Source organism: Mustela nivalis (genome assembly GCF_964662115.1).
Source record: "Mustela nivalis genome assembly, chromosome: 6".
Taxonomy (NCBI): domain Eukaryota; kingdom Metazoa; phylum Chordata; class Mammalia; order Carnivora; family Mustelidae; genus Mustela; species Mustela nivalis.
Genome location: NC_139025.1, coordinates 12,207,771 through 12,220,573, shown reverse-complemented (window position 1 = coordinate 12,220,573; position 12,803 = coordinate 12,207,771). Strand labels below are relative to the sequence as shown.

General features: G+C 47.0%; 1 protein-coding gene across 2 annotated transcripts in view; it reads left to right on the top strand.

Moving 5' to 3' along the window:
• MAP3K9 (mitogen-activated protein kinase kinase kinase 9) overlaps positions 1-12,803 on the top strand; it is a 73,914-nt gene that overhangs the window by 43,806 nt on the left and 17,305 nt on the right. For both annotated transcript variants that reach the window (XM_082733356.1, XM_082733355.1), the window contains exons 4-5: positions 8,892-9,040; positions 9,944-10,119. In XM_082733356.1, the coding sequence (XP_082589482.1) occupies positions 8,892-9,040; positions 9,944-10,119 (325 nt within the window). The remainder of the gene's footprint in view (positions 1-8,891; positions 9,041-9,943; positions 10,120-12,803) is intronic.

The following is a 12,803-nucleotide window of genomic DNA, read 5'->3' as shown; positions in this document are numbered from 1 at the left end:
TCTTCCCAATGAGTAGTAAAGTGAGTTTGTGTGTGTGTATGATGAATATACGTATTATTTTTTTAAAGATTTTATTTATCTGAGAGAGAGCGAAAGAGAGAGAGAGAGCGAGCATGCACGAGAAGGGAGCAGAAGGGGAGGGAAAGGAAGGGGGAGAAAATCCCAAGCAGACTCTGTGCTGAACACGGAGCCCGATACGGGGCTCAGTCTCATGACCCTGAGATCATGGCCTGAGCCAAAATTGAGAGTCAGATGTTTAACTGACTGAGCCCCCCAGCCGCCCTGAGTATGTGTATTTTAAATAACAGCTTTATTGAAATTGTATACACTTATGACAGAGTTCACCCTTGAAAATGTTTAAGTCAGTGCTTTTTAGTAAATTTACCAAATTTGTTCCAATGACCATTGTCCAATTGCTAGGGCCACTGTAACAAATTACCACAGACCTGGTGGTTGAAACCATAGACATGTGTCGTCTGGAGGCCACAAGTCTGAAATCAATATGAGAAGGGCTCCACTCCCTCCAGAGACTTTAGGGGAGATTCTGTTCCACGTAAGGATTCTGGATATTAGGACATGGACCTACCATTTTAGGGCTGCCATTCCAACCACTACAACTGCTACCTGTTTCTGCAATATTTTTATCAGAATCCCGGTGCCTATTAGTAAAGGTCTATTGACATCCTTTACAGATTTTAAAATTGGGCTACTTGTCTTCTTATTTTTAAGTTGAAAGAGTTATTTATATATCCTTAACACGTCCCTTATCAGGTACATGGTCTGCAAAAGTTTTCTCCCTTTCTGTGGGTCTCTTTCTTATTGCTTTCTTGATGGTGTTCTTTGAAACACAAACATTTTTAATTTTGATGCGGTCCAATTTATCTGCTTTTTCTTCTGGTTGCTTGTGCTTTTGGTGCAAGATTATGAATATTTGTACCTACGTTATCTTCTAAGAGTTATAAAACTTAGCTTTTACATTTAGGTCTCTGTTCTGTTTTGAGTTAATTTTTATATGTGGTGTGAGGTAAGGGATTTAACTTCATTCTTCTGTCTGTGACCATAGTAGTCCCTCCTTATGAGTAATTTTGCTTTTTTATGGTTTCATTTATTCATGGTCACCTGTGGTCTGGAAGGTCAGATCCGTCATCAGTATACCTAACGCCGTATCACAATGCCTACGTCATTCACCTCACTTCGTCTTAATCACGTCAGCTTTTTATCATCTCACATCACTGCAAAAAGAAGGGTGAGGGCACCTGGGTGGTTCAGTCAGCTAAGCGCCTGTGTCTGGCTCTGGTCATGATCCAGGAGTCCTGGGATTGAGTCCCACATCGGGCTCCCTGCTTTAGTGAGGAATCTGCTTTTTCCTCTGCCCTTCACCCTGCTTGTGCTCTCTCTGTTACTCTCCAATAAGTAAATAAAATCTTTGAAAAAAAAAAAGGCAAAATAAGAAAGAGGGTGAATATAGAACAATAAGATTTTGAGAGAGCGAGCATATTTATATAACTTTTATTATAGTATATTATTATAATTATTCCCTTTTATGAGTAGTTATTGTTCATTTCTTACTATGTTTAATTTACAAATTAAACTTTATCATAGGTATGTATGTATGTATAGGAAAAAAATAGGGTTCTGTGCTACCTGTTGCTTCAGGCATTCAGTGAGGGTTTTGAAATGTATCTCCCATGGATAAGCAGGGACTCCTGCATCTAGTCTCATTTGTTGAAAAGGCCATTCTCCCAATTAAATTGTCACCCTTGTCAAAGAGTAATTTGCCATAAATGTAAGGGTCTTTTCTGGACTCCGTTTTACTCCACTGGTTTATGTATCTATCCTTATGCCAGTACCATTGTTCTAATTACTGTAGCTTTGTAGTAAGTTCTGAAATTACAATGTAGAGAGTTCTCCAACTTTGTCGTTGTTCTTCAAGATGATTTTGGCTGTTCTGGGTGCTTTGTATGTCCAAATGAATTTTAGGAGCATTTTGTTAATTTCTCCAAAATAGGCAGCTGAGATTTTGATAGGGATTGTGTTAAATCTGTAGATCATTTTGGGGGGTATTGCCATCTTAACAACAGTAAGTCTTCCAATTCATGAACATGGGATATCTTCCTGTTTATGTGGGCCTTTTCCAGTTTCTTTTAGTGATGTTTTATAGCTTCTGTATACTACATCTTATTTTATTTTCCCACACATTCATTACAGGGTGAAGTAACTATTATGAAGAAAAGAGTTTTCCTTCCTTAAAGTATCTGACCAGATTTCATTAGGCTGAACTGGGTAGAAATATTCCAGTATTTTCAACCTATGAAAACAGCAACTTCATAGGCTTCAATCTAACACTTTCATTACTTGTCTATAGGCTGATGAGCATAGTTAATAATTTAATTAATCTTAGCTATTATTACGAAATCTTAAGAAACCCAGGTTCTTTTTTTTTTTTTTTAAAGATTTTATTTATTTATTTGACAGAGTGAGATCATAAGTAGGCAGAGAGGCAGGCAGAGAGAGAGAGGAGGAAGCAGGCTCCCCGCCAAGCAGAGAGCCCGATGCGGGACTCGATCCCAGGACCCTGAGTTCACGACCTGAGCCAAAGGCAGAGGCTTAACCCACTGAGCCAGTCCCCTGGGTGACTCAGTCTGTTCAGCATCCGGCTCTTGGTTTTGGCTTGGGTCATGTTGTCAGGGTTGTGAGATCGAGCCTTTGTCAGGCTCTGCACTGAGCATGGAATCTAGTTGAGATTCTCTCCCTCTCTCTTTGCCCCTCCCCTGCTTGTGCTCACTCTTGCTCCTTAAAAAAAGGAAAAGAAACCAAGGTTCTTTCTGGGTCCCTCAGTATTTTCTTGTCTGAACGGTTACATGTGAGTGACTTACTTCAGCGTTTATATTCTGCAGAAACAGAGAAAGAGCTTATTCACTGCAAGCAGCTTGGCCTTAATTTGGAGACAGCCCGGAAGTTGTGCACATCTCTTCTGTACACACCCCAATGCGGGCTCTTGGTTACGTGGGCACACCTGGCTCCCAGGGAGGGAGGCAAACAGGATAACTGTGTGTCCAGCTAAAACTCTTATTAAGGAAGAAGGGGGAATGGATCTAGGGGATAGTCAGCCATTTGCCACACTCAGCTTCCAGGCTGCCGCATTTCCTGCAAGCAGCGATGTATGCGAACCCGATAGATGGGCCTTTAATCCCACCTCCCCTGAGCCTACTTACCTAAGTGGCTCCAAAGGATCTTGTGCCTTTAGCAGAGTCAGTCTTGTGCCCGTTGCTGTAGGTACAACATGCATACTCTGGGAACGATATTTACCACCTTTACACGTGCTTACGAGCTAAATGCTCTGCCTCTTTAATAATCTCACAAGAACCCCCAAAGTAGAGGATATTACTTCTCTTTTACAGATGAGGTGACAGAGGCTGAGATGGTTTAAGGGACTTTTTAGCCAGGTGGTAAAAGCAAAGCTATAATTAGAACTAGATATGTCTCTGGGTACCTGGGTGGCTGAGTCAGTTAAGCATCTGCCTTCAACTCAAGTCATGATCCCAGGGTCCTGGGATGGAGCCTCACATCAGGCTCTGGGCTCAGCAGGGAGTCTGTTTCTCCCTCTCCCTCTGCTGTTCCCCCTGCTTGTGTTCTCTTACTCTCTGTCTAATAAATAAATAAAATCTTAAAAAAAAAAAGAACTAGATATGTTCTTAAACTTTGTGCTTGTAGCCCTGCTGCCATCCGTATACTCTTGTTCCTGTACTTTGGGCGGGCTCCTCCAGAGGACTGGTCCGCCGTGCCTGGCGCCCAGCAGGATGTCCCAGAGCGGGCCTAGGAAGTTGGACAAAGCTCATTCCCAAATGGACTTATAATCCATTTACTCATTTAGGAATCGTTTGTTGAATACTAACTTTGTGCCAGGGACTTGGCTGAGCCTGTATGTGTCCCCCACCCCTCCTGGAACTCCCTGGGGTCTGGGGCCTTTCGGCCTCTGCTTTTGCTGGGTGCCCAAGGCCAGCTGAGTCTTAGTGCTTGTCAAGCATGTGGCTCCCTGGGCTTCTTCCACATGCTGTGACGGAGGCTATGTTGGTAACGGCCCAGGTCCTCAGCTTCATGCATTTCCTCATCTGCTTGGACTCAGACCGCCTCAGGAAGGGTAGCGGACAAAAACTTTCCCTCTGGTTGTGCTGTGTAGGGAGCACAGTGGTTGGTGGTCTCCTGTAAAGACTTCTTGCCTGGTGTCTGTGGGATGATTGGAGGCATTTTAAGTTTTTAAAATTGCAGAAGTAAAATATGTTCACCATCGAAGAAAATTAGAAAATGTGGATTAAAAAAAAAAAGGGAAAAAGAAATCACCCTTTACCCACTTCTAAAGATAACCTCTATTAATATTTTGGTGCCTTTATTTCTGTTTCCATTTTTATCTGCCCATCCCTTAAAATGGGATCATTCTGTTTCATAAACTGCTTTTGGAATACAATATAGCATGAGCATATTACCATATCAGTAAGTATTTATTGTGTCAATATATTCATGTATATGTTAATAAGTCATCATTTTGAATGAGGTCTAGTTAACAAGAATAGTTTTTTGTTACTTTACAGTTTATAGAGTGCTTTCTCATGTGGTTGTTCAACTAACTTTGCCCAAGATTATTGTTTTTTTTTTTAAAGATTTTATTTATTTATTTGACAGACAGAGATCACAAGTAGGCAGAGAGGCAGGCGGTGGCGGGGAGAGGGAAGCAGGCTCCCCACTGAGCAGAGAGCCTGATGCGGGGCTCGATCCCAGGACCCTGAGACCATGACTTGAGCTGAAGGCAGATGCTTAGCCCACTGAGCCACCCAAGTGCCCTGCCCAAGAAATTTTTTTAAAAGATTGGTTTATTTGTTTGACACAGAGAAAGAGAGAGTGGAGGGGAGGGGAGGGGGGCAGAGGGAGAGGGAGAGAGAGTCTCCAGCAGACTCCGTGCTGAGCATGGAGCCGGACTTGGGGCTCCATCTCAGGAGCCAGAATCAGGAGTCAGATGCTTAACCAACTGTACGACCCAGGGGCCCCTGTGTGAAAGATTACTAAACAGCGTGGTTTCTGGAATGTGGGGTCACAGCTGATTACCAAGTGCAGAAGCCTGTGTGAGGAACACCTTCTCCTTTCAGGGTGTGTGTCTTAGAGACGAGGTGGGTTAATAAGAAAGCTCATCCCAGTCCAGCTCAGGCGTGGGTTTGCTGTGCCTTCAGCCGGCCGCTGGCCACTCTGATGCTTTTCCTCACTTTGAAAACATGGAGCACCCCTTGCTGACCTGTGACCCCACCAAGTGATGGAAGGGATTTCCATACCCCCGGAGGTGGCTAATTATTGACACGGGGTGCATTCTCCAGGGTCTGGGGCGAGGTTGCAAGGACTCCTGGGAAACCGCTGACAGCACTGTGGGGGCTGGCGGCTCTGCCAGGGGAGGGGCTGGGGCGGAGTTTCAGCTGAGCCGGTACTTCGAGGCTGCTTGGATGTGGTCTTGAAAGGGCCTCTTGACCTTCTGTCAACTCTGGGAGGGCTTCAGCGTAGGTCAGACCTGAGGTAAATCATGTGGACTTGTTCTGGCCCCTCTCCCTGGGGCTCAGACCCCTCCAACGTGTAATTCTTTAGTTCCTTGCTTGGACTGTACTCCTGCCAAAGGAACGCCAAAGCTTCTCTTCTGTTGCCACCTTCAGTTACAGAAATAGCGGAACATTGGCAGAGGAGGACTTACTGTTCACTCATTCCCAGAAAGGCTTCTTGCCTGAATGCTGGTGTCCCTCAGGCTCTCAGTCGACACTGCAGCCGTTTCCTGAATCCCCCTGCCCCCCCACCGCTGAGGCTTTCTTGTTTCCAGCCCTTCCCAAGGGGAAACATACAGCGTTTACTAGCCGTACATAGAAGCTTCTGGAGAAGTAGTAGTTGTGTTATTTATCCCTTGCTGCTATTCTGTGAGGTGGGAAGTGCTGTCTTCGTTGTCCAGGCGGGGAGCATGGAGGAACTTCCTTTCCCAGGGCCACATGGCCATGAGTGGCAAAGCAGACATTGACTCAAGTCTGTCCGAATCTTCCCTGAGCAGCGTTCAACCAGCTCCTCTTAGTTGTGGGGCCTTTCACATGGAGCAAAATGCAGAAGAACAAAGAAGCCATGTGAGAGCCGAGAGGGGAGGAGTCCCTGGCTTCTCCCTCTTCCAGGTGGCCTGGGACAGCTCCATGGACACCGTCCCAGAGCCCGTGCAAGGACATGAAGAGGACAGAAAGAGGACACCTGTTTCGATCTTTGCAATACTCGACTGTCTTTCCAGGTAGTTAGGGCTCCGATACCCGTCATCTTAGCCTCGATAGAGGAGTGGGGTTCTGGGGGACTTTGGGTTTTAATTGCCCAGGGTGGAGGCTGGCAGGAATGCCAGGAGCAGACAGCAGGAGATGATTGTCACCGTGAGCTCGGAGTCTCGTCGGCAACGCTGAGGGTTCTCAGAGTCCCTCGGTAGCGGCTACCCAGCACCACCGCCATCTGGATGAGTCCCAGTAACGGTTTGGCAGGAAGAATAATAGCGCAGTTCTCTGTATCCACGGCTGACTCTCGGGTGCGCAGTGCAGTCTGCAGGCCGGTCCGACCGTGCACTTTTCCCCACACCCACCTCCCAAGCCCTTTACTGTGTGAGCGCCTGCTGTGTCCGCGGCTCTCTGAATGCAGAGATTAAACTACTGTCCCTGCCCCGGAAGAGCGCATAGGCTGGCACACAGGTAATTGCTGTACACGGCTGCCCACACAAGGGTTAAGTAACACCTGTGAGTGTCAGGGAAGGCTTCCTCGAGTGCCCAGCATGGCTGCCATCAACCTCAGAGTAAAACCCAGCTCCCCGTCAAGACAATACCTGCAATCGTCTATCAGGCTTTTTTTGGTGGTTGAGATACATGAAGAAAGTGGTGGTATTTGGAGGACTCACTGAGGGAAAGCCATTGTCCAAGGACACTGGCCAGGCCACCTGGCGGGCCGTGTGCAGGGATCTTCCGGGGCAGTAACTGGCCTGCTGCTCTTCTTAGGAGCCAGACCAGGCCATTTGGGATTCTTTGAGGGCAAGACATGCCCTGTGCATTGCTGACCCCTGTTTCCGGATCTCTGTCTTTCCTTATCTAACAGTCAAGGTTCAGCTGTCTCCTGCCCCCATTTGGGTCTGGCCAGGAGCCCATCTGCTCTTTGTGCACTCATGGTATCTTTCTTGTGACTCATCTCTGTGTTCTTATTGACATTTTTTCTGGTTCCTCTCACTGGTTGTGGACAAGATCTGTATCCAGCATCCTAGTGCCCAGCCTTGACCTTGATGCATAGTAAATCTTTAGTAGATGTGTGAAAGGAATGCATGGTGGTGCATCTGAATTTGATCTTGAAAGACAGAGTTTATCAAGCAGAAAAATGGTAGCTGGGGATCTAGAGAGAGGGAACTGAGACTTGGCCTGGGGTCCATCATGACTTACTTATTCCATGTAGGCCCTAAACTTATCTGAAACTTGCTTTTGTCATCTGCAGAATGGCTATAATATTTATCTTGCAGGTTCATAGTAGAGATTCAAGATGATGTTATAAATGTTGTAGCTCCTCCTGCATACAATGTACCATGATGAAATAGGTATTGGGCTTACTTTTTTTAAAATTAAGTAATCTCTGTGCCCAACGTGGGACTTGGAACTCATGACCCTGACATCAAGAGTCATAAGCTCCATCAACTGAGCCATTTTTTGCTTTAAAATAACATGACTTTGGGGCACCTGGGTGGCTTAGTCGGTTAAGCATCTGCCTTCGGCTCAGATCATGATCCCAGAGTCCTGGGACCACACCCCACATCGGGTTCTCTGCTTAGCAGAAGCCTGCTTCTCCCTCTGCCTCTGCCTGCTGCTCCCCCTGCTTGTGCTCTCTCTCTCTCTCACTGTCAGATAAGTAAGTCAAATCTTTTAAAGTAAAATAAAATAACATGACTCTGTTAATTGGAAACTACTGATGAGTATTTTTTTGAAATTTGAGATTTGTGCTGAAAATACAAGGAGAGCCACTGTTCAAACTGCCCATGGCCTTATGGTTGCTTGTCCTGGGAGCATCGCTGTTCCTGGAAGGATTCAACACTACATGAGTTTTCCTTGTTCAGATTGTGAATTCATAGAATAATGATTCTAAGCTTTGTGCTTCCCATTCTCTGACTCGCAGGACATGTGAAAGGAAAATTCTTCCTGTGGATTTGAAAGGTCAGGAGGAAACTGAGGTCCTCATGGCTGAGGCCTTGTTCTGCTCTTCCCGTGTAGGCTGCCCTTGTGTGACTTTCCCCTTCGAATTACACATAGTCTCAGTTAACTGATCGGGGGCAGGAATCTATCCATCCTAGGGGGCATTGAAAAGGATCCTGTGACAGGAGGAAAATCTGTTTGTCGTAGGTGGTCAGCTCTCCACGTTCCTAAAGCTGAAAAAGCGTATCTGTGACGAAAGCTAAAGTTTTCTTAAAATAGGAAAAAAATGTGTTCTTGGGATGTGGTCTCTTCTTCCAGAATATTACGTCAGCAGTAGTAATGACAGAAGAGTATGGCCAGCGAGTGCTGATTTAAACCCTCCGAGTGGCTCAGAGACTCTCACGGCCTCCTTGTGAGAATGGTGTTGTTGTTTGCACTTTGTAGATGAGGAGTTTGAGGAATAGGACTTTGTAACTAAGTGTGCCCGACTCCAGGGCTTTTGCTTCTAGAAGGCAGGCCTCCTGGTCTCGTGTCTGTGTCCCATTAGTGCATCTGCTCTGCTGGTCTCCCTCCGTGCCAGGGAGAGTGTGGCTAGCTCGGAAAGGCCTCGGAGAGCTCCATCGGTGAGATCGCATCTGTGGCCGTCTGAGATGGCTTCTGTCTTCTTCCTCTCCTCAGCTACGGGGTGCTGCTTTGGGAGCTCTTGACCGGCGAGGTGCCCTTCCGAGGAATCGACGGCTTAGCCGTGGCTTATGGAGTGGCCATGAACAAGCTTGCCCTGCCCATTCCTTCTACGTGCCCAGAACCTTTTGCCAAACTCATGGAAGGTAAGTGACCGCTGACTGGAACAAAACTAGAGCAGCGCTTGGGTAGATGTCGGACGATACGGCCGGGTCCGTCACGGAGAGAGGGGAGGAAGTACAAGTCAGTCAGCGAGGAATCCTGTGGGTGGTTGGAAGAGCCACTTTCAGATGATGTGGCACCTGCTGCGTTGCTGTCACAGGTGCGCCTCTGTCCATCCCCAGGGACTGCAGAACTCCACTTAGTAACTAAAACCCACTACCCAGCATGTCAGTATTTTATCATCTAATACAAAATGAGAAGACATGGCAGCTTCTGTTTTTAAGACCTCCGAGTGTATTACATCTAGAAACGAAGAACGTCCGAGAAGAGATCTCTAGGAGTCACCTGCTCAAACCCTGTAATTCCCTGAGCGAGAAATCCGAAGCTGAGAGAGACAGAGTGCACTCCGTTAGCTAGTGTGTGAGCCGAGAAGACGTAGCGTTCATCCTTCCCGATACCCAGTCCAGGCCTTTTTATCTTTGCCTCATCATCATCCCAGTGGCGTGGGGAAGGCTGGCTCATTTATTGGGAAACTGAGGTCCGAAGTCCAGTTACCACTGTCAGGACTGGAATTGTGTAGGAACGTGGTAAGTCCTGGCTGTCGAGCCTTGCGCCAGCAAACCCCTTGGACTTGCTTTTCTGATGCTAAGTCGGCAGGCAGAGTCGGTTGGGGGCAGAACTGCTGCATCTGTTTCCACGTTCACTCTGGTCGTGAGCGTGGGCAGTTTGCTTTCCCCGGCCCTGTGTGTGGTTGCCGAAATCCCCGTGTTTCTGTTTCTGGAAGGAAAATTGTGAGGCAGTTTCCTGGTAAATAAGGTCACGTCATATTCTGTCTTACTCCTGTCTCTGTCCATTGGTGCTTCCTGTCTGCTCCGTGTCCCACACAGACTGCTGGAATCCGGACCCTCATTCACGACCGTCTTTCACAAATATCCTGGACCAGCTAACTACCATAGAGGAGTCTGGCTTCTTTGAAATGCCCAAGGACTCCTTCCACTGCCTGCAGGATGACTGGAAACACGAGATTCAGGAGATGTTTGACCAACTCAGGGCCAAAGAAAAGGTAAATAAAACAAGAAAAAAGGCACGCGTTGAATCAAGTGGGCCTTCCCTACTGGGCCTTCTCCACCGGGGCCTCTGGACCGATTCTGACACAAGCACCTTCCTGCTTAGTTTGAGGTAACAGCACCTTTTTCTTCCCGACGTTACACAGAGAGAGTTCTCCAGGCCTCAGGTGTGTCCCGAAGTGGTAGAGATGGTTCCTTTCTTTCTGGGATTTGGCAGAAACCAGTTGGGCGTCGTGAGCCCAAAGTTCTCCACGTGGAGTACCTATTCCACTGTCCACACCAGAGGAAGAGCACCACTGGGCAGGCACCAGCAGGAAATCAGAGAGGGTTCTAAAAACCTTTTTTGGTTCCATAGTGGACTTCCAGAGTGGGGGTTACTTGGAGACAGGGATGCTTCAACACTGAACATAGTCATCAGCACATCCTACAACTGTTTTTGGTATCAGAGTCAGAAACAAAAGATGGGCTGAAAATACTATGGTTCTGAAATGATTGGGTGTTTTGCATGTTTTTATGAAAAAGGCTAAAGCGTGAACTGACTGAGGAGTTAAGATATTCTTAGCTTACTAGAGATCTGCCATGCGTTTTGGTGGCCATTCCTTACGTGGCTCCTCTCTGGGCCCCCAGTGTCTGAGGAGCGGTTCGCGTCCACGGTGGGTGGGGGTGGGGGAGCAAGCGCTTACGTTGCTTCTGCTCGGGCTGGGCTGGATCTAAGGGCTACAGCCAGGGACACGAGCAACAGCCACGTGTCTCCTGGCGAATTTCTTTTTTCCCTCCTCATTGCCTGCTCGGGGCATTTGGGAAGCAACATGATAAGAGGAGCTGAAATTATGTACATCTTTATGGCTTCTCAGTTCTTTCCCTTGAAAGATGTGATGATGGAAGAACCTTTCATCCTTTTTATCCTGCAGTCTTGTGACCCCTACCCCCCCAGCATGTAGGCAGGTGTCACTGTCTTTCTTATCCAGGGCAAAGGGTCGGTGACTTGTCTGCAGTCACACAGCCAGTAAGCGGGGAAGCAGAATCTTCCTCCTGGGTCATCTAATTCCAAAGCCATCTTCTCTCCAGGATCATTGTTTACCTCAACAAATGACTTAAAAATAATTTCTGAAGCTCATTTGAAGAGATTAACCTCTTCTTATGCCACATAGCACTTCCCAACCTGGTACTACTTGGCAAGTCAAGGAGTGTTCCACAGGGGAATGGACCGAGCTCATGACAGATCTTTTGGGCCCTGGGTGGGGGGAAGGGACCAGCACTGACTGAATGATTGAAAAAGGCCATTCCTCTGGCCCCCGGGCAGCTCAGTCAGTTAAGCATCTGACTTTGGCTCAGGTCATGGTTTCAGGAGGACGGAGCCCCACAGTGAGCCCCCCCCCCCACTTGGCAGGGAGTCTGCTTGTCCCTCTCCCTGTCCCCCTACTCATGTTCTCTCTCTCTCAAATGAATAAATAAATGAAATCTTAAAAAAAGAAAAAGAAGAGGAGGTGCTCCTGTTACTAGTGATGTTCTGAGTAGAAGAACCTCGTGTTGCTGGCTCTTGAGGTTGTCGAATCACTTGATTCATGGTTTTCTTGCTTTCGGTTGGTGAAATTATAAGGGTATCCTCCAGTACGAAAAATGGAAGTGGGAAATTGTCACAGGTAGTTATTAGGAGAAGCCAAACCAATTCTCGTAGCAGCCAGCATTCGTAGAGCACGTACTATGTGCTATGCTCTGTTGCAAAGCGATTTATAGGAATCCTTATATAGTCTCACATAATAAGATAATAATTGTCTTATGTAAACAACTGTGATGTCAGTGCAGTTAACTCCATGGTACTTATAAGGCCCGCGGTAACTCGCCCTGGGCCACGATTCAGGCAGTTTGTTCCAGAGTCCTTGCTCTTAACCACGGCGCCCTGACGCCTGTCCATGGTAAGACTCCTAGTGGGGCAAGTAAGGGTGAGGGACTCCGGGGAGATGCCTCCTAAGTCATTGTGTGCAGTGAGGGGATTTGCATATGAGGAGGCTGATCCCCAGACCGGTGCTTCACAAGAAGGAAGGACACTCACCATGTTTGAGAGGCTGGGGATTTATGGTGCCGTTGGCCAGTATTCCGTAAGTGTCCTGGTTTCTCGTATGAGTCAGCTCATTCCCAGCTTGTCTCAACTTACTGTTTCCAGTATAGCAATGATGGATTTGTCTCTGGAATGGGGTCTGAGTTCCCTCCAAGGAAGGGGCTACAACCCACACCATCCCGTAGATGAGAGCAGGTTCTGCCCATCTAATACAGCCGTGGTACCAGAGCAAGCGTCTGGCAAAGACTGGGAAATATTTTCTCTTCTCTTTGCTGTCCTGCCACGATCCTTCTGGAGCACAGAGTTTTCCTTCAAGATGAGAGTGGAAACCACATGCCTCTGTGGAGTCACTCACCAACTGAACAGAGGTGCAGAAGACACGCCTCACTGCCTTTTGAGCAATCGCTCTGGAAATACATTTTTATTTGACTATTAGGTGATACCTGGAGGCCGATTCATTTATAGTGGGCACCGTTTAAGTCACATCCTTTATAGAATGGGAAAAAATGAAAATACAACCAAGTCTGTAAAATTTAAGTACATGATAATATTTTCTACCCAAACGCCCATGTTTTTCCAGTCACAGGCAATTTTAATCAGTAATCTAGGAACCCTCAGCCT